Source organism: Drosophila tropicalis, unplaced genomic scaffold (genome assembly GCF_018151085.1).
Source record: "Drosophila tropicalis isolate 14030-0801.00 unplaced genomic scaffold, ASM1815108v1 contig_463, whole genome shotgun sequence".
NCBI classification, from domain to species: Eukaryota; Metazoa; Arthropoda; class Insecta; order Diptera; family Drosophilidae; genus Drosophila; species Drosophila tropicalis.
Genome location: NW_027172929.1, coordinates 2,448,803 through 2,469,596, shown reverse-complemented (window position 1 = coordinate 2,469,596; position 20,794 = coordinate 2,448,803). Strand labels below are relative to the sequence as shown.

The following is a 20,794-nucleotide window of genomic DNA, read 5'->3' as shown; positions in this document are numbered from 1 at the left end:
TTGATGCATTTGATGCAGCCGCAGCAACAGCAGCAGGATTGGAACGATAATGATGTTGCGGCGTTGAGTACTGACAATGGTGGGTGGTACTCACGACACCGGAGGAGGAGGTGGTGGCAGATTGTTGCTGCTGCTGTTGCTGCAGAAGTTGCTGAAGTTGTATATGCTGATAGGACACTGGGGCACCTCCTAACGATAAATGATGCTGCAGTGGCGGATGATGCGATGTTGGCATTGTGGATGCATGTGTTGGATGGGTTTGTTGTTGATGCTGATGCTGCTGCTGTTGCTGTTGCTGTTGGAATGGCGGATGGGAGTGCTGATGTTGCAGCAATTGTCGTTGTTGTTGATGCTGCTGCTGCTGCTGTTGCTGAACGGCAGCCATTTGAAATTGTTGCTGCAATTGCTGCAACAGATCGTGCTGCAATTGCTCATGATTATGTTTGATCTTTTGGTCATTGCTCGATTGTTGTAAACTCTGCTGCTGCTGTCCATTTGTTGCCTGATGGGTCTGGGATTGGGATTGGGATTGTGTCTGGGCGGTCTGCTTTTCCCAGGGACCGTTGCTATCGCTGCTGTAATCCAGTTTGCTGGCTTTACTTTCAAATGAAATGAATTAGCCCAGCATCGGATCAAGTTTACTGAACAGCTGATTCTTTGGTATCCCCAAAGGATATATTTCAAGAATTCACTAACTTATTTATATCGTATGTATGTGACACAAACAATTTAACACAATGGCACACACTTTCACACACACACACATAGACACTGAAAAAAACAGGGACTACTTAAATAAACGCGACGAATTCATTGGGACATCATCATTCCCCTCGAAAAAAACTGTTTCAAATTTATTTATTTATTTCCTCTTTTACTTTTTTGTTATTTTTCGAAAAGATTTCGAATCTCTCAAGTACCGCATTAACCGACCAGATACGTTCAACTAAAGGACGACAACTGATTGTACAAAGCTTTGTTATCCTGTGCAAAAGCTTGTACTTGGCCATCCAAAAGCGCAATCCAAACTGTAACTTAGCGAGACAGAGCGAGAGAGAGAAAAAGCGACACAGAGAGACCTCGAGTTGAGAGTGAGAGTGTTGTTACTCCGTGCATGAGAGATAAAGAGAGACAAGATGAAGGAAAAACGCACCCAGACTGTATGGTCAAAAAAGAAAAACACACACACAACAAGAAAAGTTGGACCAGTTTTTCCTTCTGTTTATAAAAGTCCTTTGGCCCATGAATCCCTTTCGCCCTCTAACGCTCCCCCTCCCTGGCCGTCAATCTCTAAGCGTATGTTTTGCCAACTGTTCAAAGTTTACAAGGGGAAAACCCACAGACATTTATGAAAAATGTGGCACAGTTTTTTCTCTCCTTTTTGTTGTTTTTGTTTTCTTCTTTTTTTTTTCTTGTTGTTTCACGTTGCAAATTGCCCAGGACACAGTGACACAAAACTAGAGAATAAAGTCTTTTTCTTTTTTTCAAGTTAAAGTTCTAAATAAAAGTCAGTTGTCTTTATATTTTTCATACAAATTGTGGCAAGGCATGCCGAAAAGTATGCAACGAAATTTTCTTAGTTTATTAACACGACAATAAAATGTGACCATAAAACGTAATTAAGGAGTTTTGTAGATTTTAGACTTATATTCCAGTCATTTCAATTCCAATAAATAACTTTTAAAAGATTTTTTCAAACATACTTTGCATAGAAATCTTTGAATGTTAATGTTTTATCAAGGATACAACAATTTTTTCCACCTATTTGTAGTAATTCGTTAATATTCAAAAGATCAGAGTGTAAACATTCAAATCTTTTTACTTTTTTCAGATCTAAAATGAAGTTGCAAAATAAAATTGACCAGAAGCTAAAGAAATCTTTCTTAAAATATCAAAGTAAACTCTGATGTATAAGAATTTCATGAAGAATTTCATTTGCTTTGCAAAATTCATTACTTGCTTTTTTGTAATTAGGGTTTTTTTTGTTGCTTTAAGATAAGATAAGATCAAAGTTGGTAAGTCACAAATTGTATTGTTAGTCACCGTTTTGTTTTTTTGTTTTGTTTTATATCTAGAAGAGGGGCCACTTGAAGAGTTCAATGGTCCTCTTTAAATTCATTGATTGAATACCCGAAAAAACTAGTTTGGTTTTTTTTTTTTGGTGGTTAAATGGAATATGCCAAAGACACTGTGCATAGGTCCTTGAGTTGCATCCTGCCATCATACTGTGCCCCACTCAACCGCCCACCTGGTTCTGGGTTCATTCACCCAACCACAAAAAACAGCTGCTGCTGCTGCTACTGCTGCTCCTGGGCAGTAAGAAGTAAAGCGTTCAAGAGCAGAACTCGAGTAAAGCTTTTTTTGTGTTGTGTTGGCTAGGCTGGCTCTCAAGAGCTTTTCACGAGCAAGCAAGGAGCAGTCCTTAATGTGTGGCATGTATGTTTGGTTGGGTTATCGTCGGAGATCGTCGGGAATAGCCCAAAGGAATTTTCAACTTTCCTTTACATTTTGTTTGTTTTTTTTTTTTTTTTTTTTGTTTTGTTTTCTGTATTTTTGTATATTATAATAATAATTTATTTATGCATTTGTCACTCAGTATTTTGGGTTCGTTGTGTTCTGATAAAGTTGTGTAAAGACCCAAAGGATAGATAAAACCAGAGTGGGAGTTGAAAGAGAGAATGCGTACCATATGAATATGAATAATTTCTTGATAAGGCAAAAACTCAATGAGAAAGTCGATATCGTAATACAAACAGGTATTAGGCGCCCAGCAGAATACAGCAAGTGAACCAACCAAAGGCAACCAGGCAAAGAGGATGCGATGCCACCAATATAAAGGCAAGTGGTGGCTGGGGTGCAGGATTTGCGTGGGTTTTTCTGTGGATTTTGCGTGCGCATAAAAAATCGAAAGGCAAAGATATTCCACGGTAAGAGGGGGTGGGTAGTAAGGGTAACGATGTTGGTGGTGGGAGCATTCAGCTTCTGTGTGTGTGTTTTTGTTTTGGATGCTGCTGTTGCCACTGAAGCCACTTGTTTCGAATTCTGCACTGCTGTGGTTAAGGGCCGACTAGTTTAGGGGCGTGCACCGCATATAGCGCATTTGGTGTGTGGTGGGGTGGGGTGGGGTGGATATTGCAATTGAGATACTTACCTAATAATGTATCACGATCGTACAAATATGTGCTGGCACTACTTTTGATGCTAATACAATCCAATGGCATTGGTGTCGGCTCAAAGATATCATATGAATCACAGGATTCGGCGGAAGGAGTGCTGGGTGCCGGTGCCGATGCCGATATGACTACAAACAGAATAGTATAAATTTAAGAAATTAAAAACTAAAAATAAAAACCAAATAACTTATATTACTGAAAGCTTAAATCAACTCCTTAGAGAATACATAGTAAATAGAGATAATTTTTAATAAATTTTCCATTAAAAATGAAATTGAGTAAGCAAATCAGAAACCGAAATAGTTTTCCAGAGAAAAAAAAGGAAAATCAAGCACTGAAATTCAGTATTAAGGGGAATCCCCGTGAGCTTTTCTATTCAAAAGTTTCCATAAAATCAACAATCTATAAAGAGAGTGAGAGAGAGAGAGCAATGCAATGCATAAGAACCAAATTGCAACTGAAACCGAAAGTGCATTACTCTTGCAATGTGCTCAGCTGTTGCTAGAGATGAGTCAATGGCGATAACAAAAATGAAATTCTATTAAGCTTTTCGATTACACGAACTGCTTAGGTGAAATCGCTCGATAATTGTTATTGAACTGAATTTAAAATTTTAAGTGTTTGTGTGAAAAAGACTAAAAATATTTGAGGCTGAATATAATTTATATTATATGTAAAACTTTTTACTTTGAGACAATCGATCATTTCTATGGCAACTTCGTATCGGTCAAACTAAGATACATAAGTAGTACCCTAGTACCTCCTTAGCTAAGGAGAAAACGAATGATTAAAAAAGACGGACAGGACATGACTTTGTATACTCTTCTTCGCCTTACAAACATCTGACCAAATTCTATTTCGAGATCAAGAAAAAATATAACGAAATTTTCAATTAAAAATATATTCGAGTTCTTATTTTTATTTGATACAAATAATTTCACAATTTGTACTTGTACCCACAACTAATATATGTTTATTAGACAAAGTTCTTTAAGTGTTATATTATAATTGTTATTATTATTCACTTGCTTAATTATAATCTAATTTAATCAGATTACAAAACACGACTTTAGATTTTATGAAAACCAAACTCAACCATGTCATTTGCTCCAAAAAAGAATTCCTAATTTCTTAGAGACCAAAGAAAAACAAATATATATAGGTATATAAAAATAAGTTGGGCCAAATAGATTTCCCCTTTCACCTTGTCTGAGCTCGCCGATTTGATTGATGTTTGCTCAACGAATTCAATCGTTGATTTACATTGGCAACAATATTCAATTGATTGTGATTGAGATGACGAAATATCTCATCGTAGACAATTTCGGGCATACCCGTGAGTGATGGCTGCAAATATGTGCCAAGTTGTGTAATTTGCTGTGATCGCATGCGCTGAAAGACATTTTGCTTTAACTGCAACGACAGTTCATCCAATTTCTGAAAGCGTGTGTATATCGGTTTATTCTTGGACCTAACACTTAGAATATAACGCCCAATCGATAGACTAACACTATAACCAGGCTGCTTCGATGGAGCCAAAGGACTAAGAGTCACCAGCAATTCATCACCCAGAACAACAATCATGAGGCGACTGCGAAGTGTTGGCATAATGTCGGCATCCTTCTGCAAATCCTCGTCGAGGAGAGTGCGCAGGATCATGCTAAAAACAGTCTCATCAAATTGTATCTCATAGACCACGGGCTCCTGGGCCAATAGACGGACATTACCAAGATGAAAGCTACCATATGTTGGCACTGGTTTCAATTGTTTTTGTTTCTTGCAAAAGATTTTCTCCTCAACGAAAGCACTTTCTAGGGCCACCAAATGTATGAGCAATACAAGTAATTTCGCTGGTGAATGTTTTCCATTCTGATATAGGGCCATTAATTGCGATAGATGCTCCGGTATTGAATTCTCATTTGTTTGCTCCAAGACTAACACTTTCTCCAGCATCTCTGGCCTTGTTTGTTCCTTTTCATTATCCTTTTTGCGTTGCTTCATCGGTGCCGCTGGAAATAGTTAATTTTGTTTTGCAATCAGTTGCATTGGATTTCTTTCTAATTTGTTGGGTGGGTGTTGTGTGATGGCTGTTGTGGCATACATATATGTAGATTTAGTTTTAGTTTTGGGTGTAGTTGGTGGGGTGTGGAAGAAAGAGGTGTGGTTGGTGGGTGGGTGGGTGGTTGGGGGTCGGTTGTGCTACTACTACAACACAAAAATTACAATTTTATTAGTAGAGCTGACCCAAAAACAAAAAAAAAAAACCAAAAAAATGCAAACCTGCGTGCGTTAGTTGATGCTTGTAAATGAATTTTCTTTTATTTACACTACACAACATAATTTGAACCAAAAACACACACAAAACAATAAAATCAACTAGGTGTGAAACAAGGTGTAAGAAGCTCACCCGTTATACACAAACTCAATGTAAAGAAATGTAAAATAAAAGTTCTACGTTTCTAGTTTTATACTAAACACAAGTGTTTCAAATTGTTGGGAATCCATCAGTTAAACGTTCAAATGAATCATTTAATTATCGAATACGATAGGCAAGTAATCGATTTATCCCTCTTGTGTTTTTTTTTGGGGATTCTCAAAAGCGAATTAAATAATGATGATGATCTCAATGGAAGATAATCGCAACGACTTGTAAGCACATTATATCGATATATGTACTTTCAATCGATTGTAGCGCGCGCGCTTGCAAATGTTAGTAACGGTAACGGTAACGGTAACGGTAGTTTTTAATTACGTTAATTAATTTACAAATCTAACATTTACATACGTGTTAATATCAATTATTAATATTGATGAAAATTTATCGATAGTAAGATGTAATAAATATATGTAAATATATTGTGTAAATAGTCTAATAATAAATGAATGACTTCAAACGATGATCAAATAGACAATATGGCATCCATATGATTCATATGTATCTGTTAGAACTGCCTAAAATAATAGATAGATATTCATTTGTGGGCATTAGCAATTTGGTTAGTCAGACGATCAGTTCAAATATGGAAAAACTTGTCTGCCAACTTAGTTTTTGGCTGCATTCTGATCTATTATCTTGGAAGGACATTCGAAATAATATTTTCATAGGATACTTTTTTTCATTTTTGCTTACATAAGAAATGAACTTGAAAGGAATCTTTTCAGCAGACAAAGGCCAAAGGAAAAAGAGCCAAGAGAAGGACATAAAAAAAGAATCTTTACGTTATGCTAGGTAAGTTTCTACGTGCAGAAAAGAATTAGCCGAGAATCCTTTGAACCTTGAAGCTATTTCCTTTGAGCTATTTTCTAGGTTTTTATGGTGCAAAAGGATAATTTTATCCTTGACTCTTTCTTTCTTTTTTTGATTATTTTTCGCTTAAGAACTAAATAAGAAAATGTGCAATAAGAACTGATAGAGGCAGTAACAGAATTTAAAATGCATAAGTTTCTTGACTAATATTTTATGATTTGCAATATTATTTTATACACTAACCCATATTTTTGTCTGTGGTTGTTGTTGCTGCTTCTTCTGCTTCTGCTGCTGCTTCTGCCGCTGCTGCTGAAGTCGCTGCCGGCTCCGAATTCGCATTTGCAGATGTTGATTGCAGCTCTTGATTTGAATGCACTTCTGTCTTTGGTATTGGCAACGTTGATGGCGAGCATGGTGGCGTTAATGGAATATTATATTCCGCTCCAGACATTTTATTTCATTTCCTTACGTACTAATTTTGCGCTTCGTTTTTAACTAAATTTAATACAAAAATCTACACAAAGAACAATTATATGATTTGCAAAGCAAGGCTAAGTAAAACACAAAAAAAAACAAAAACAAAAAAAAACCAAACAACTGTAAACTAAACTTGTCTTTTACTGATATATTTAGTTACTAGAATATTCTATTATTTTCTTCTGAAACTTATTTCGCATTAAACAAGGTAATGTTAATCTAGACATGGCGTCATCAAGAGCATTTAATGCAATTAAATTTCTAAATAATCAAGCACAATATATAATGTACATATGTACACATAATTAACACATAATTATTATTTGTTGCAACTTTTGGTGAAATACATTTCTCACCCCAAATGTTTATAAACACAACACAACAATATGCAACACGTATTTTTAGTCGTTCTTCTATTTTTCTTTTATTCTCAAAACTGAATACAGCTGATTCATGCGTCACCCATTGACAAGCACTGGTAGGTCAGTGTTGTTAAATGCAATTGAAACTATGGTCACACTGGACGTCACTGCCGGCCGATAAAAACAGAAAAGACAACAACAAATCATGTCAAACGACGAGGATATACTTTATATGGTAAAACAGGCACAAAGTCTTCGCAAAATTGATCCATGCGGAGCTAAAGCCTGGATTCTAACTGCCCAGACACTATATCCCAATGCATTCACTATACAGTACGAGGCATATCTATTGGAACGTGATGGCAAAAACTATGAAGAGGCGGCTAAGTATTTTAGTATCATGTTAGTTCCTTTTACTAGTGGGATGAAAAAAAAAACGAAAAAAAGTGGTATTTGAATAACAGTTTGTATTATTTTTCCGCAGAGCTGCAAATTTTCCCAATCAGCATGCGGAACTGTGGCAGGAGATCAATTTCCTAACCAATGCCCTTCGAAATGAGAATGAAAATAGCCCCGAACAGGAATATTATGTGAATTTGTATAAGCATTTGACACCAGAAGTGCAGCATAATATATTTATGCATACGATAAACAACTGCGGAGACAATCTCGAGCAATGCATTTACATTTACATATTGATGTTTAACAAATTTCCAAAAACGGCTGCCACACAAGCCCCACGATTACTTGAAATGCTGGCCGAGGGTATGAAAACTGATCCGGATTTATATCAACGCATATTGGTGGAAGAAGTTCTGCCAATGATACAGCATAAGCCGCCCGAATTGTCACCGCTGTTGGCCTGCCGTTTGTATACAAACTCCTTGGAATATTATCTTAGGCAAATAATGGATGATAATACCGATTCTAGCGATGCATGGAAGAATATATTTAAAGTTTTAATGCTCTGTGGACAAATGATGGGCTGGGAGCCATTCCTGCCGTTCAGTAAACATGTCAGCCAGAATGTCTACTGGGAGAAGCTGGTCGATATATTATCAGCCAGTCCGGCAGGTAGCTCCCAAGTTCTATTCTATGCCACCACATTGTTCATATATTCCTTGCATGGTTATATACGTAATTGTCGTTTAAAGATCGATGAAACTGAAATAAGTCATGTCTTGGTTGAGGGTTTTATGGAATGGTCAGCCGAGGAAGTGGATAGAACAAGTGAAGTCCAAACAATGGAGCCACCAAAATTTTCGTTGACCACATCGATAAGTCCGGAGCTTTCAAAGGCCTTTCTGCATGCTGCCCAATGTTGGCAACTCCTCAATACGGATCAGTTTCAAAGGGATTTCAGTCAATTAATGTTGGCCCTACCATTGGCACCATGGATATCACGTTTCCTTTTCGATTTGGCCATCTACTTTGGTCATCGGGATGAGGCCAATAAACTGATGGCCGAGATGACCACAGAGTCTTCGTTAGTGCAAAGTTTACAGATTCTGAGTTTGAATCTTATGCAGGGTAGCATGACGGTGAGTTAGATCAAATTATTCCAGAATTTATATATATTTTTGACTTTCCTTTTTTCATTGGCAGGTCCAAGGTTTTCAGTGTATACTCAAAATTCTCGGCGAATTGCCTCCCACACATGGCCAGCAATTGGATAATATGACTTTGAAGGGTCATCGTCATATGATATTCCTTCCTCTGACCCGTAGTGCCCTTGTCCAGTACTGCACGCGAGCCATCATCAGTCGGATTAGTCGAAAGCTATTCGAACCTCCTTGTTCAGATCGTCTGCTTGGTGATCTATTAGTTTTACTTCAAATCAATCTACTCGACGATGTTCCACTTACTCAGCAAATTTTCAATCTGATCAATCAACGTAAAACCTTCAATTTACGCACTCTCTCCAATTACATTATAACAATTGATATAATGGAGGAATTGAATTTCATGTGGAACGCACAGCAAGATGAATCGAATTTTGAATTAACTGGTTCACCCACGGAAGCGGCAAATGCAAATGCAAATGCAACTGCTGTGGTTGTTGCCGCAGCTGGAAATGGAGGCAGCCCCGTCGTTGCAGCTGCCTCCCCTTCCGGAGGTGCAACTCCGTTAATTGTTGGTGGCGTACCCGCCCAGCCACGTCGCATTGGCACACGCGGTGCCGACAAAGGAGCTCGGGATGAATTTAAAGCCTTGATTCGTCAACAGATTGCCAGATGCAATGAGAACGTCATCACTTTGTTGGCCAATTTCATAAATCAAGAGCAAGTGACATTGGGTCAGTATATCTTTGGCATTCCACAGCCTCCACCCATAGAGACAATAGTCATTAAGTAGTTAATAGCAATTTGTATGTTAATATATGTATATATTTAAGATATGACCAACATTTGGTCTTTCTGCAAAGCATTTGTAATGAGTTTTTTTCACCACTTTCTTTGCCTTTTTCATTCGTTTGAAACTGAATGAGATGTGAATATTTGCTGTCTAGAACGTGTTTATATTTTCCGTATCAACTGGAACTTATATAATCCTTAATCCTTTTAAAGTATAGGTTTTCTCTGTAATATTTTGAAATTTATTTTGTCAAATTCTTTTAGCCACAGAATGAATAGAGTAGCCAATAAAAAAGTTGTCTTAAACGTTAACAAATTGGTCTAGTCAGGACAATATTGTCGTCTAGGATTTTGGCTAGAGGCACAACGAATTAGCTTAACCTACCACAATATCTGGCAGATTCGTTAAATCCCTTCACAAGATTCAATAATACACTTTCAATTTGACTAGAATATTTTCATGACATTTAGTTGGTGTCTTTGTTTTTTGTTTATTAACCACATAAAAATATAACAAAATAATAGTTTTTTATAACAATTTGTTCTTAATTTCTAAAATAGCCTCTAAACAAAAGTCCAGATTTTTCATTTCTAGGGACATTTTCTTTGTAGTCAAGTCAATTTCCGCATTTACATGATTCAGAAACTGTGCCAACACAAACATTTGTCCTTCTCTTTGGAATAAACACGAAATACTCACTAATTCTCAAATTTTACAGGGATTATAATCGATATTGTTAACACTGCCCTTATCTAAGATCAAACTACTTATATACATACATACATACATAGTTAGGTAGTTGGGTTCAGATTATGTTAATTATTCGATTATATAGTCAGATCAAGGTGCTACAGGAGTATTTTCTAAAGATAGGCCTTTTCCTGAAGGTTTTTTTTTGTAATACTTTGTATATTTGAACTTTGTTAGCCTCTTGTGCTTTTTGATATGTATGTATGTTTGGGATTTTTTAGTGAGCGCTAGTTAAACACGTTTCGATCATATGGTAAATTGACTTGTGAGTAAAACACAGACATGAATATGTATATGTATGTATACGTGTAGCGACTATAATTTGTTATGAGGATTAAAAGTGCTATCAATTAGCGCCTCTCGTCTTTGTCGTTGTTGTTATTGTTGTTGTTGTTGCTGTGGGCGTTTGACTAGAGATTAGACTAGCACCGGGTGACTGCATAGGATTTGTTGCTGTTTCCGTCTGCTGCTTCTCAGACAACAATGATAATGATGATGTTGTTGTTGTTGCTGTTGTTGTTGACGGCTCAAGTGGCAAATGCACACCAAAATCATGCTTCATATACGATATCAAGACATTATAGACCGCTGTACAGACATTAACAAAGGCCACACGATATTTGGTATCCAGATAACGAAAATTGAAATATTGTGCCGCCGGCCAGGTCATCCAATCCAATAGATAGATATAGGGGAATTTTCCAATTATTTCATTATTGGTAGCCTCCAGTGTTTGTTGCTCTAAATAGCAGACGGTATAAAAGAATATAACAATGCAGGCCGGTGACATAAATAGCTGATCAAATAGAATCTTCTTCATAATTGTGCGAAATGTACGTTGCGGCATTACGCGATCCATCCAATTGTAGACATAATGATGAAGTGGTCCTTGTAGGGCACCAGCCACAAACATGCGATACATGCGCGCCACATCATAGCGATCCTGTTCACGCAAGCCGCGACGATACTCATACTCCTGGGCAACAACATCGCCGACAAGCATAAGACTCCCAGAGCCCAAAACGTTGGTGGCCAAGAGGTATTTGCCAAATGCCTTATTCCAGGCGAGCTTGGACCAACGCACAACGGCGAATGTGAAAGCTTCGCGTGCTTTGGTCTCGCCTTTGCCCTGTAGGTGATGTCGTAGAGACCATGTTTTTCCAGGTGTTACATCAGCTGCCCGCAATTTGGCCAGGGCCACAAAGGGACGCAGTCCTGGCTGTCGCTGGCCAATGGGGGGCCGCGTAGTTAGCACCAGGGATAGGCAAACACCTCGGCGCAACGCCAACATCCTCCTGAGACTATGTGAATTTCAAAAATATAACATTCACTTGACCCAATTGTGTTGTGTTAATTCCTAATTTTGTATTACTGTTGCTTTTTATCAACATTTTGACGGTTAAGTACAGGGTGTCTCGTCAGCTCGTAATGAGCAGATAAACACTCAAATTAATCGATAGTTTTTTTTTTTAATTTTATTTTTTACCTTTTTTACAAGTATGCTCCCCCATATCATGTTTGATATAGGAAAGTAACACAATATATAGACAATTGGTAATATTAATGAATGCAACACGATAAACAGATTTGAGATATCGAAAATTAAAATATTGCACTGCCGGCCAAATTATACAATCCATCATCCATGTATAGAGAAATTTCTCTTTAATTTCGTCATTCGAATCCTGAAAGCTATGGCCCTCTAGCAGGCTTGTTAAATAAAAGAATCCAAATAGATACATCGGCGACATTAATAATTGATCCCAAAAGATTTTTTTTAATGTAGCAATTTGCGTGTTTTGTGGCAATATGTGATCCAACAAATTATAGAATAAATGCTGAATGGGGCCCATTATCAAACCGGTGATGAACATCCGTCCAGAACGATGATAATCAAAAGGATAATTTTGAGCCAAATATTCCAATTGCTGGGTCACCATATCACCGATAACTAATAGAATACCAGAACCAACTATATTTGTGACAATCAAATATTTACCAAACATATGTGACCACAATGATGGTCGGTAATTTGGATTTGGATTTAAATTCGACTTTGGTGGTAATGAAGGTGGCCTAGTTGATAATAATGGCGCCTGACGGAATGAGCACAGCAATGTAATGGGCTTTTTGTTCAATGTAGAAAATGCTCTTCCATGCGTTTCCATGCGTGGGGATCGTGCAACGAAACGCAATGTTGTGGAAACAGTATGCATCATATTCGCAGATACGATGTTATCGATAACAGTTTCATATCGATGTTTTTTTGCACATGTATTGATCGCTATCCAAAATGGTTAGCAAAACTTACCGACGAATTTTAATTTAAATGGACAACTTGGTGTGTTTCAAAAAAAAAAAGAAAGAAATAATATATGTATATTAATATGTGTATTTTGGCTGACAGCAACAGCAAAGAAATCAAGAATTTTATTTCTCAACCCATTAGATGTTTAAAATAAAATAGGATACATTTCTATTTCTATACTTTTTATGAACTCCTAAAATCATGTAAGGGGATATACCTTTAATGCAATTTAAAATATTGCAAATTCGAATAAAATATTAAACACTTGTAGATTAGCTAATGATTGACAACAATATCGGGGAATTTTATTGCTTAAACAAATATAATTTCAATATTTATTGTTGAGTGTATTTGTCATACAAAATAATAGAAATAACAATTTACATAATACATAATTATAAATATAAATAAATATATATAAACCTATATTGAGTGGCAGTTGAAAACAGTTTTGAATATTTCTGATGTCATCCCTAGCTGGCAAAACGCGTTAGCCATTGTTCTGTCTTCACTTTGGTCACTTCTTCTTGAGCGTCATTCTGCCGCCGTCGCTGTCGCCGCCACCGCTTTTCTTCGTTTTTGCTTTGCTCCGCATTTCGTGTTATATTTTTAGGCCGCCAAATAGTATTTTCGGTTTTTTTCCCTTTGTTTTTTTTTTTTTTTGTTGGTTCATACATCAAATCCAAATCCAAAAACGAGAAAAACGCGTTCGGACCATTTGCGTGCGTTCGCTTGCTTTTAACCGCCGCATTTGTTTGCAGGTTAGAAACGTTCTCCCAAAGACTTCCAAAAAGTAAAATTGGTCCAAAGTGAGATCTCCCGCAGTGATGAGGCTGCTCTATGTGTTCATATTGATATTGGCCGTTCGCTTGGCATCGGTTTTTGTGGTCAAAACCTATTATGTGCCCGATGAGTACTGGCAAAGTTTGGAAGTGGCCCATAAACTGACCTTTGGGTAAGTTCCGAATTCTTATTCCCGCCCTCACAGAGTGTTTAGCTAATAGCCAACTCTCTCTCTCTCTTTCCCTCTGCAGCTATGGCTACCTTACCTGGGAATGGGTACAGGGCATTAGAAGCTATGTCTATCCTGTAATTATTGCTGGCATCTATAAATTGTTGGCTCTACTTCAATTGGATACGGCTCAGCTGTTGGTTCTATTGCCAAGAATTCTACAAGCTCTCCTGACCACTTACTCGGATTACCGATTCTATGTGTGGACTGGGAAACGAAAATGGGCCCTGTTCTTGATTTTGGTGCCATGGTTTTGGTTCTATACGGGCTCCAGGACATTGGCCAATACCATGGAGACATCATTGACCACCATTGCACTGAGTTATTTCCCATGGTATGGCGAGGGCACGGCATATCTTTGGCCCGCAGCCATTTGTTGCTTCCTACGGCCCACAGCGGCGGTTATATGGCTGCCCCTTGCTCTATATCACCTGCGTAACACCCGCTTGTCCACCATCGAACTAATTCTAAAGCGATTCTTGGTCATTGGTGTTCTGGTTGCCGCTTTGGGCATATCCATTGATTCGTATTGGCATGGCAAACTAATTGTGACCCCGTACGAATTCCTCAAATACAATATATTCCATAATATTGGCAGCTTCTATGGCAGTCATCCTTGGCATTGGTATTTCACATGCGGATTGCCCACTGTCTTGGGCATCAATACTGTGCCCTTTATATTTGGCGTTGTGGAGACTGTTCGCAAATCGCAAAGACATCCTGTGAGCAAGCAACTGCTGATAACCATCCTCCTCACCCTGATCGTTCTGAGTACAGTGGAGCATAAGGAATTCCGTTTTGTTAGCACATTGTTGCCCTTGTGTCTGTATGTGACAGCCGACAGCTTATCACGCTGGAGTTACAACGCCTCGATGACAAAACTCTGGGCCACTGCTTTGATCATACTGTTGGGTAATGTGGTGCCTGCCTGGTATTTGAGTACCATCCATCAGAAGGGACCCATTGAGCTGATGCCGAAGCTAAGGCAAATTGCCCAGGAATATCGTGACGAGAGGGATTATCGTGCTAATATACTCTTTCTAATGCCCTGCCATTCGACACCATATTATAGGTGAGTTGTTGGACATTAATTCTTTATATGTACTCATTGGAATTTCATCTGTTTTCCAGCCATATCCATGAGAATGTGACAATGCGTTTCCTGACGTGTGAGCCAAATCTAAATAATGCCGATAATTTCAAGGATGAAGCGGATCGTTTCTTTAATTCGCCTGTACATTGGCTCAAATCCCATATACCAGTTCATCCGCCAACAGCTCGTCCCACTCATGTGGTTCTCTTTGACTCATTAACGAATAAGATTAGTGAATTTTTAACCAATTACAAGCTGCTCTATAGCATTGAGCACGCCGAGGTGAATCAATTAGCTCTTGAATCCCAAGCCCTATTGGACAGATGGTCCAATGCTGTGGGCACTCAGTCACCAAATCTTCAGTCATATATCAAACATTTGCAAACGCGCACCGGACAGACCATTCAGGTCTATCAGCGCCTGCAAAAGGGTGAGGAAAATGCATTTAATCGACAGGAGGCTCAGAATATTCCTGATGCTGCTGATGATGAGGAGCAGCTGAATCAGTTCAATTAAAAACCATTATCACCAGCAACACCACCGGGATCAACAAAGACTTAAACAAATAGAGAACAAAAACAAATATCTAAGCAAACTTAGCCCTCCGTTGAAAAAGAAGAAGAAACAAACATAATGAAATTACTTAAGCATGACAACAATTTAATATAATTACAAAGCGAAATTTTTTTGTATTTACAAAACAAAACAAAAAACCCATTTGGCCTTGGCGAAAAGAGAATTCTTTTAAAACTTGTATAATTTATGTACTTTGTGCTAGTTGATACATCCATACACCACACACCCACCTACCTACCTCTCTCCCCCTTCCCCAAAACAATCCACATCCTACCCATTAGTAGTAAACAAACAAAAAAGGTCTTGAGTGAGGCAATATAATTTTTTAAGTCTAAACAAACATAAAATATATTTATATATATCTATCTATATATGTACTGTCCTTTCTTTAGATGTGTCAAAATAAAGGTTCAGTTCAATGAATTCATTAGAATTTTATCACGGTAACTCTATCTTTCTCTCTCACTTGCACTCTTAGTGAAATGCATGCCACCTCATTCAACTTCAATTTTGGTAATTATTAACCAAGGAGTTCTTCAGTGTTCTGGATTCGGATTTGGAATAAATATACTTAGGTCTAGGGAAGTATATTGACATGTCTAGATGTATACAATTTCTTAATAAATATTTATTTAAACTATTTGCATGCTCTCTGCCAGAGTTGTGCCGTTAAGCATTAGCATTACTTTTTCATTAGTAGTTAGAAAAAATCAATGCTAACGACAAAATGAAAAGTAATGAACGTTTGGCATCGAATATAATTATAATTAAAAAATTTTAGATCAAGAAATATTCTATTTTTTTTTTTTTTTTAATGTGAAAGATTAACTGAAAATTATGATAAATTAACAAAAAATTAGGAAAAATTAACAAAAAAATTAGGAAAAATTAAAAAAAATAATCATTTAAATTTTTTTTTTATATTATTTTAAATTAATTAAAGTTAAGAAATTATTCGTAATTTTTCCTATTTTTTTATTAATTATTCCAAGTTTTTCTTATTTTTAATTTTTCTTTTTATTCTTAATTATTGATAATTTTTTGTAACTTTTCTTAATATTTGTTAATTTTTCTTCATTTTTGTTAATTTTTTAAGTTTTCCTTAATTTTTAAAATTTTTCTTAATTTTTAAAATTTTTCTTAATTTTTATTAATTATTCCCATTTTTCTAAATTTCATTTTAATTATTCTTAATTTTTCATAATTTTATCCTAATTTTTGTTAATTTTTCGTAAATTTTTGTTAATTTTCTGTTAATTTATAGTAATCTTATTAATTATTCCCATTTTTCTTAATTTTTTAAATTATTCGTAATTTTTCCTAATTTTTGTTATTTTTTCCAAATTTTTTGTTAAAATTTCCTAATTTTGTTATTTTTTTCTTAATTTGTTCTTATTTTTTTCTACTTTTTAAAAAACAAATTTTAATTTTTCTTGATTTGAAAATTTTTAATTATAATTATGAAATTGTGTGAATTTGTATTACTTCAATTACATATTCGAAATTGTCAATAAAAATTAGATTAATATTAAAATCACTTTTTTATAACAGTAAAAATTATAATTTACTCACCTGATGACCTCCAACACTTTGACTTCACCCCCTCAGTTACAGCTTCTTTTATAGGCCCAGCGATGGCAATTTAAATTTGGCGGGAAAATTGCTAACATTCTGTTAGTTAACATAGGCAAAGCAGTAACAGGTGGTTAGATAAGGCAGTGATACTGTTATCGATAACAACCGATAAGATTGCAATTTTATAAAAACTATCGATACAATAATCGACGGTTCTGCCAGCTCTGCCGCCTTGGTCATTTGGTCGCGCATTAAATTAAATTTTTGAACAATAACTAAGCATATTCTGCTCAGTTTTTAAGCACAACTCGCACTTACACACACATCCACACACACATATTATGGCTGCTTCAATGAGGGCGCTGCTTAAAGTGCGAGGTAAGTAAGCAAGGAGAGAGGGGGACGAAAATCTATTGCGAAACATAATCAGGGGACACCACACAGGTGGAATGATGATAAATTATATAACAATGGAAAAGCCCAAAAAAACAAACATAATCAAGGATTTAAAGCAATTAACTGAATGCGCTTAACTAATATGTTTAATATGCGGCAAAATGTGAAAAAAAACTAAATGGAAATTCATATAAATTCACAAGTTAAAACGACGTGGCAAGAAGAAGAGCGGTCTGCGGGTGCTTTATGGAGAAAGAAGGTGTGTGTGGGGTAAGGAGAGGGGGTGTGTCGCTTTGTCTGACTGTTCAAGGTTCGCATGTGACCCAGAGGGAGAAACACTGAGAAAGAGAGAGAGAGAGTGGACTAAAAGAGATCAAAAGTGAGAGGGGAGAAAATGTCTAATTTAAGTTAATTAAAATCTCGAAAATTTTTATGATTTTTTTTCGTTAATTTTATGGTTGTTGTGTTTTTTCTCCCCCCAGATGGCTTTGTTGCCGGCATTCGCTGCAATTCGCAATACAATCAAACGCGCGGCAATCTTAAACTGAACGGAGATTCGCGTGTCATCTGTCAAGGATTCACCGGCAAGCAGGGCACCTTCCACAGCCAACAAGCCTTGGAGTATGGCACCAAATTGGTTGGCGGCATCTCACCCAAAAAGGGTGGCACCCAACATTTGGGTCTGCCCGTTTTTGCCACCGTCGCCGAGGCCAAAAAGGCAACCGATCCCCATGCCACGGTTATCTATGTTCCACCACCCGGTGCAGCAGCTGCCATTTTGGAAGCACTCGATGCAGAAATTCCCTTGATTGTCTGCATTACGGAGGGTGTGCCCCAGCATGATATGGTCAAGGTTAAGCATGCCTTAATTAGCCAGAATAAATCTCGTCTGGTTGGACCCAATTGCCCGGGCATCATTGCTCCCGAACAGGTTTGTTGTTTCTCAAGCCAGCCTTATCGCAGAGGCAAAGCGAGAGAGGGCGGAGATAGAGATAGAGGCAGTAAAGTGAAAGATAGAGATACGCGCCGTCAGTCCACTCTATGCGCCGCCGGCCCACTTTGGGTGCAAAGTTCATTCGATCGCCAAGAGTTGTGAAGGGAGGAGAAACGATCGATTCGCTTTATTGATTATTATTGTTTATTTCGGCTTATCGGTTGCTGCTGCTGACGCATGAACCGGTCCCCGACCTGCTTCTGACCACAAAAACGAAACCTGATTTCAACAAATTACAAGAGCAACAGATTTTTATACTAATATCTTCAATATTGAGATCAATTTAGACTCAAATTTGCAATTGCTAAAGACTCATTTTTGTTGAATCCAAAATAAGTTTTTCGATATCGCATATCTATATAATTTTTTATGATCTTTTCGATAATGAATTTCGCTTACCATATAAGCCAATATATGGGACTCTTTTGAAGAGTTGCCGAAATTTTGTGCGAAAACAGAAAAAAGTTCCTATTCAATAGAAATTTTTTGTATTCCTTTTTGGCCCTTTTGCCTTGCGCAATAACAAATGCTCATGCTATCTCACTCACTTTCGGTCCTTCAATTGCGATGAAGTTAGAATCCAAGAGTTTATGTCAAAAAAGGATTCGAATTTAATCGCTCTCTTTCCTTCTTTGTTTCTCTTTCTATTGCTGCTGAGATGACAAATTGACTAAAATTTAATATCTTTTTTTGTATATAGTGCAAAATTGGCATTATGCCTGGCCATATACACAAGCGTGGCAAGGTCGGTGTTGTCTCACGTTCCGGTACTTTAACCTACGAGGCAGTGCATCAGACCACCGAAGTGGGTCTCGGCCAGACTCTGTGTGTGGGCATTGGTGGTGATCCATTCAATGGAACTGACTTCATTGACTGCCTGGAAGTATTCCTTAAGGATCCCGATACCAAGGGCATTATACTGATTGGTGAAATCGGTGGTGTGGCCGAAGAGAAGGCTGCCGACTATTTGACTGAATTCAATACGGTACATATATGAATGGTATTGATAACGATGGATTATTTAATAATTGTTCGATTCGATTATTGCAGGGTATCAAGGCCAAGCCTGTCGTCTCGTTTATTGCCGGCGTTTCTGCACCACCCGGTCGTCGTATGGGACATGCTGGTGCCATTATCTCTGGTGGTAAGGGTGGAGCCAATGATAAGATTGCCGCCTTGGAGAAGGCTGGCGTCATTGTGACAAGAAGTCCAGCTAAAATGGGTCACGAATTGTTCAAGGAAATGAAGCGTTTGGAGCTAGTCTAAATCATCATCTATGAGAAATGGAAACCATTTAAAAAACAAACAAAAAAGGATACAATTTTGAACAAACGAAGAAAAACAAACATCATGTGTGACAAAAAGCCAACGTACCGAAAAAAGTACGCAAAACTCATTTTTGGAGATATACAAAACAACAAAAATTATACCATACATATTAAACTATTTAAAAGTTAAGCAAAAAGTGAAAAATACCTAAAACAAAATTGTTGTCGAAATCGATATATAAAAATGAACCTAAATAAATTATTATGTGAAACAAAAATTCGCATTCGCTAAAGTGAAAACGAATATGAAAATGATTCCAAGAATTATCTAAATGTTAACTAACTGCCGTACCACCCAAAGAAAAACCACAACAAAACATATAAACCAATTCAATATATAAATTCAATCTATGCAGACTCAGATATTATATGCCATGCACCAAAGATTCCAAAAAAAGAAGAAAATTGTTGAAAATTGCACCAGATTTAATTTGATGCTAACCTTTTAGCTAGTTTTGCCTTATTTTTCAAATATTCACTCGAAATATTAAAGCGAATTGTAATTAAATTTAATAAATATGCAAATTTTATGTCTATTTACAATGAAAACTAAAACTTAATTGAAGCAAGTATTCTGCCCACACTTATGTATATGTACACATTTTTGTCTATTTTGAAATTGGCGCAGTTAGGCCAGTCACATAGTGGCAACTCTGCCCCTAGGAAAAGGATTCCTTTTTTTTAGATTATAGTTAGTTGACGTTGAGGATATTTTATGCAGATATTCCCAATTAGAATTTATTAATAATATTTATACTTACAATTAGATCTCTTACAGGCAGCTGATGTACAATTGGAAATACGTGAGAGAGGACTAATTTAAATCAAAAACCCGGCGATTTTCTTATTGCTTAAAAAAAAGGTCCCAAAAGTAGCAACTGCAGTTTAAAGATAATTTTAACTATAAAAGTCAATGCTTTTGTTGTAAAGAGGAGACGTAAGAAAATTAATTCTTTTCCAATTTTGTATGAAGGTTTACTTTTTTACCGTTTCTTACTATCATCTCCTATAATTTTATTGAAAAAGGACCGGAAAATTTTATTTCTTACATTGTATTGTAATTTTGGTATTTCGTTTGATTTAGCTTGTCTAGCGTATTTAGTATTTTTTGCAAGTGTGATTTTGTTATTTTGGATGTACGGTATTTT

At 36.8% G+C, this 20,794-nt stretch overlaps 7 protein-coding genes across 8 annotated transcripts in view; 3 read left to right on the top strand and 4 right to left on the bottom strand.

Moving 5' to 3' along the window:
• Positions 1-7,129, bottom strand: part of LOC137574430 (phosphatase and actin regulator 1) — a 123,263-nt gene extending 116,134 nt beyond the window's left edge. Inside the window, exons 1-2 of one of the 2 annotated variants that reach the window (XM_068286738.1) lie at positions 6,664-7,129; positions 3,152-3,301 (exon numbers count right to left, since the gene is read on the bottom strand). In XM_068286738.1, coding sequence (XP_068142839.1) covers positions 3,152-3,301; positions 6,664-6,871 — 358 coding nt within the window. In that variant the 5' untranslated portion in view covers positions 6,872-7,129. The remainder of the gene's footprint in view (positions 1-3,151; positions 3,302-6,663) is intronic. The other variant, XM_068286739.1, reaches the window with a different exon arrangement.
• Positions 4,124-7,374, bottom strand: ntc (nutcracker). The gene is made up of 2 exons (XM_068286746.1): positions 7,254-7,374; positions 4,124-5,182 (listed from the first exon to the last, which is right to left on the bottom strand). Exon 2 carries the CDS (start codon positions 5,172-5,174, stop codon positions 4,374-4,376), a length of 801 nt encoding a protein of 266 aa, XP_068142847.1. The 5' UTR covers positions 5,175-5,182; positions 7,254-7,374; the 3' UTR covers positions 4,124-4,373.
• On the top strand, positions 6,187-9,686 carry IntS10 (integrator complex subunit 10). The gene is made up of 4 exons (XM_068286742.1): positions 6,187-6,402; positions 7,344-7,661; positions 7,744-8,800; positions 8,865-9,686. The coding sequence occupies exons 2-4, from the start codon at positions 7,465-7,467 to the stop codon at positions 9,612-9,614; spliced, it is 2,004 nt and encodes a 667-aa protein (XP_068142843.1). The 5' UTR covers positions 6,187-6,402; positions 7,344-7,464; the 3' UTR covers positions 9,615-9,686.
• Positions 9,687-10,055: 369 nt separating this feature from the next.
• LOC137574433 (mpv17-like protein 2) lies at positions 10,056-11,749 on the bottom strand. Its single transcript, XM_068286745.1, has one exon. The coding sequence runs from the start codon at positions 11,653-11,655 to the stop codon at positions 10,711-10,713; it is 945 nt and encodes a 314-aa protein (XP_068142846.1). The 5' UTR covers positions 11,656-11,749; the 3' UTR covers positions 10,056-10,710.
• Positions 11,750-11,824: 75 nt separating this feature from the next.
• LOC137574692 (PXMP2/4 family protein 4) lies at positions 11,825-12,719 on the bottom strand. Its single transcript, XM_068287095.1, has one exon. It carries the CDS (start codon positions 12,581-12,583, stop codon positions 11,840-11,842), a length of 744 nt encoding a protein of 247 aa, XP_068143196.1. The 5' UTR covers positions 12,584-12,719; the 3' UTR covers positions 11,825-11,839.
• A 498-nt stretch (positions 12,720-13,217) lies between these two features.
• PIG-B (phosphatidylinositol glycan anchor biosynthesis class B) lies at positions 13,218-15,776 on the top strand. The gene is made up of 3 exons (XM_068287071.1): positions 13,218-13,627; positions 13,707-14,756; positions 14,816-15,776. Exons 1-3 carry the CDS (start codon positions 13,500-13,502, stop codon positions 15,291-15,293), a joined length of 1,656 nt encoding a protein of 551 aa, XP_068143172.1. The 5' UTR covers positions 13,218-13,499; the 3' UTR covers positions 15,294-15,776.
• A 1,356-nt stretch (positions 15,777-17,132) lies between these two features.
• Positions 17,133-19,886, top strand: Scsalpha1 (Succinyl-coenzyme A synthetase alpha subunit 1). Its single transcript, XM_068286764.1, has 4 exons — positions 17,133-17,306; positions 17,807-18,255; positions 19,019-19,303; positions 19,369-19,886. Exons 1-4 carry the CDS (start codon positions 17,270-17,272, stop codon positions 19,582-19,584), a joined length of 987 nt encoding a protein of 328 aa, XP_068142865.1. The 5' UTR covers positions 17,133-17,269; the 3' UTR covers positions 19,585-19,886.
• The last annotated feature ends 908 nt before the right edge of the window (positions 19,887-20,794 follow it).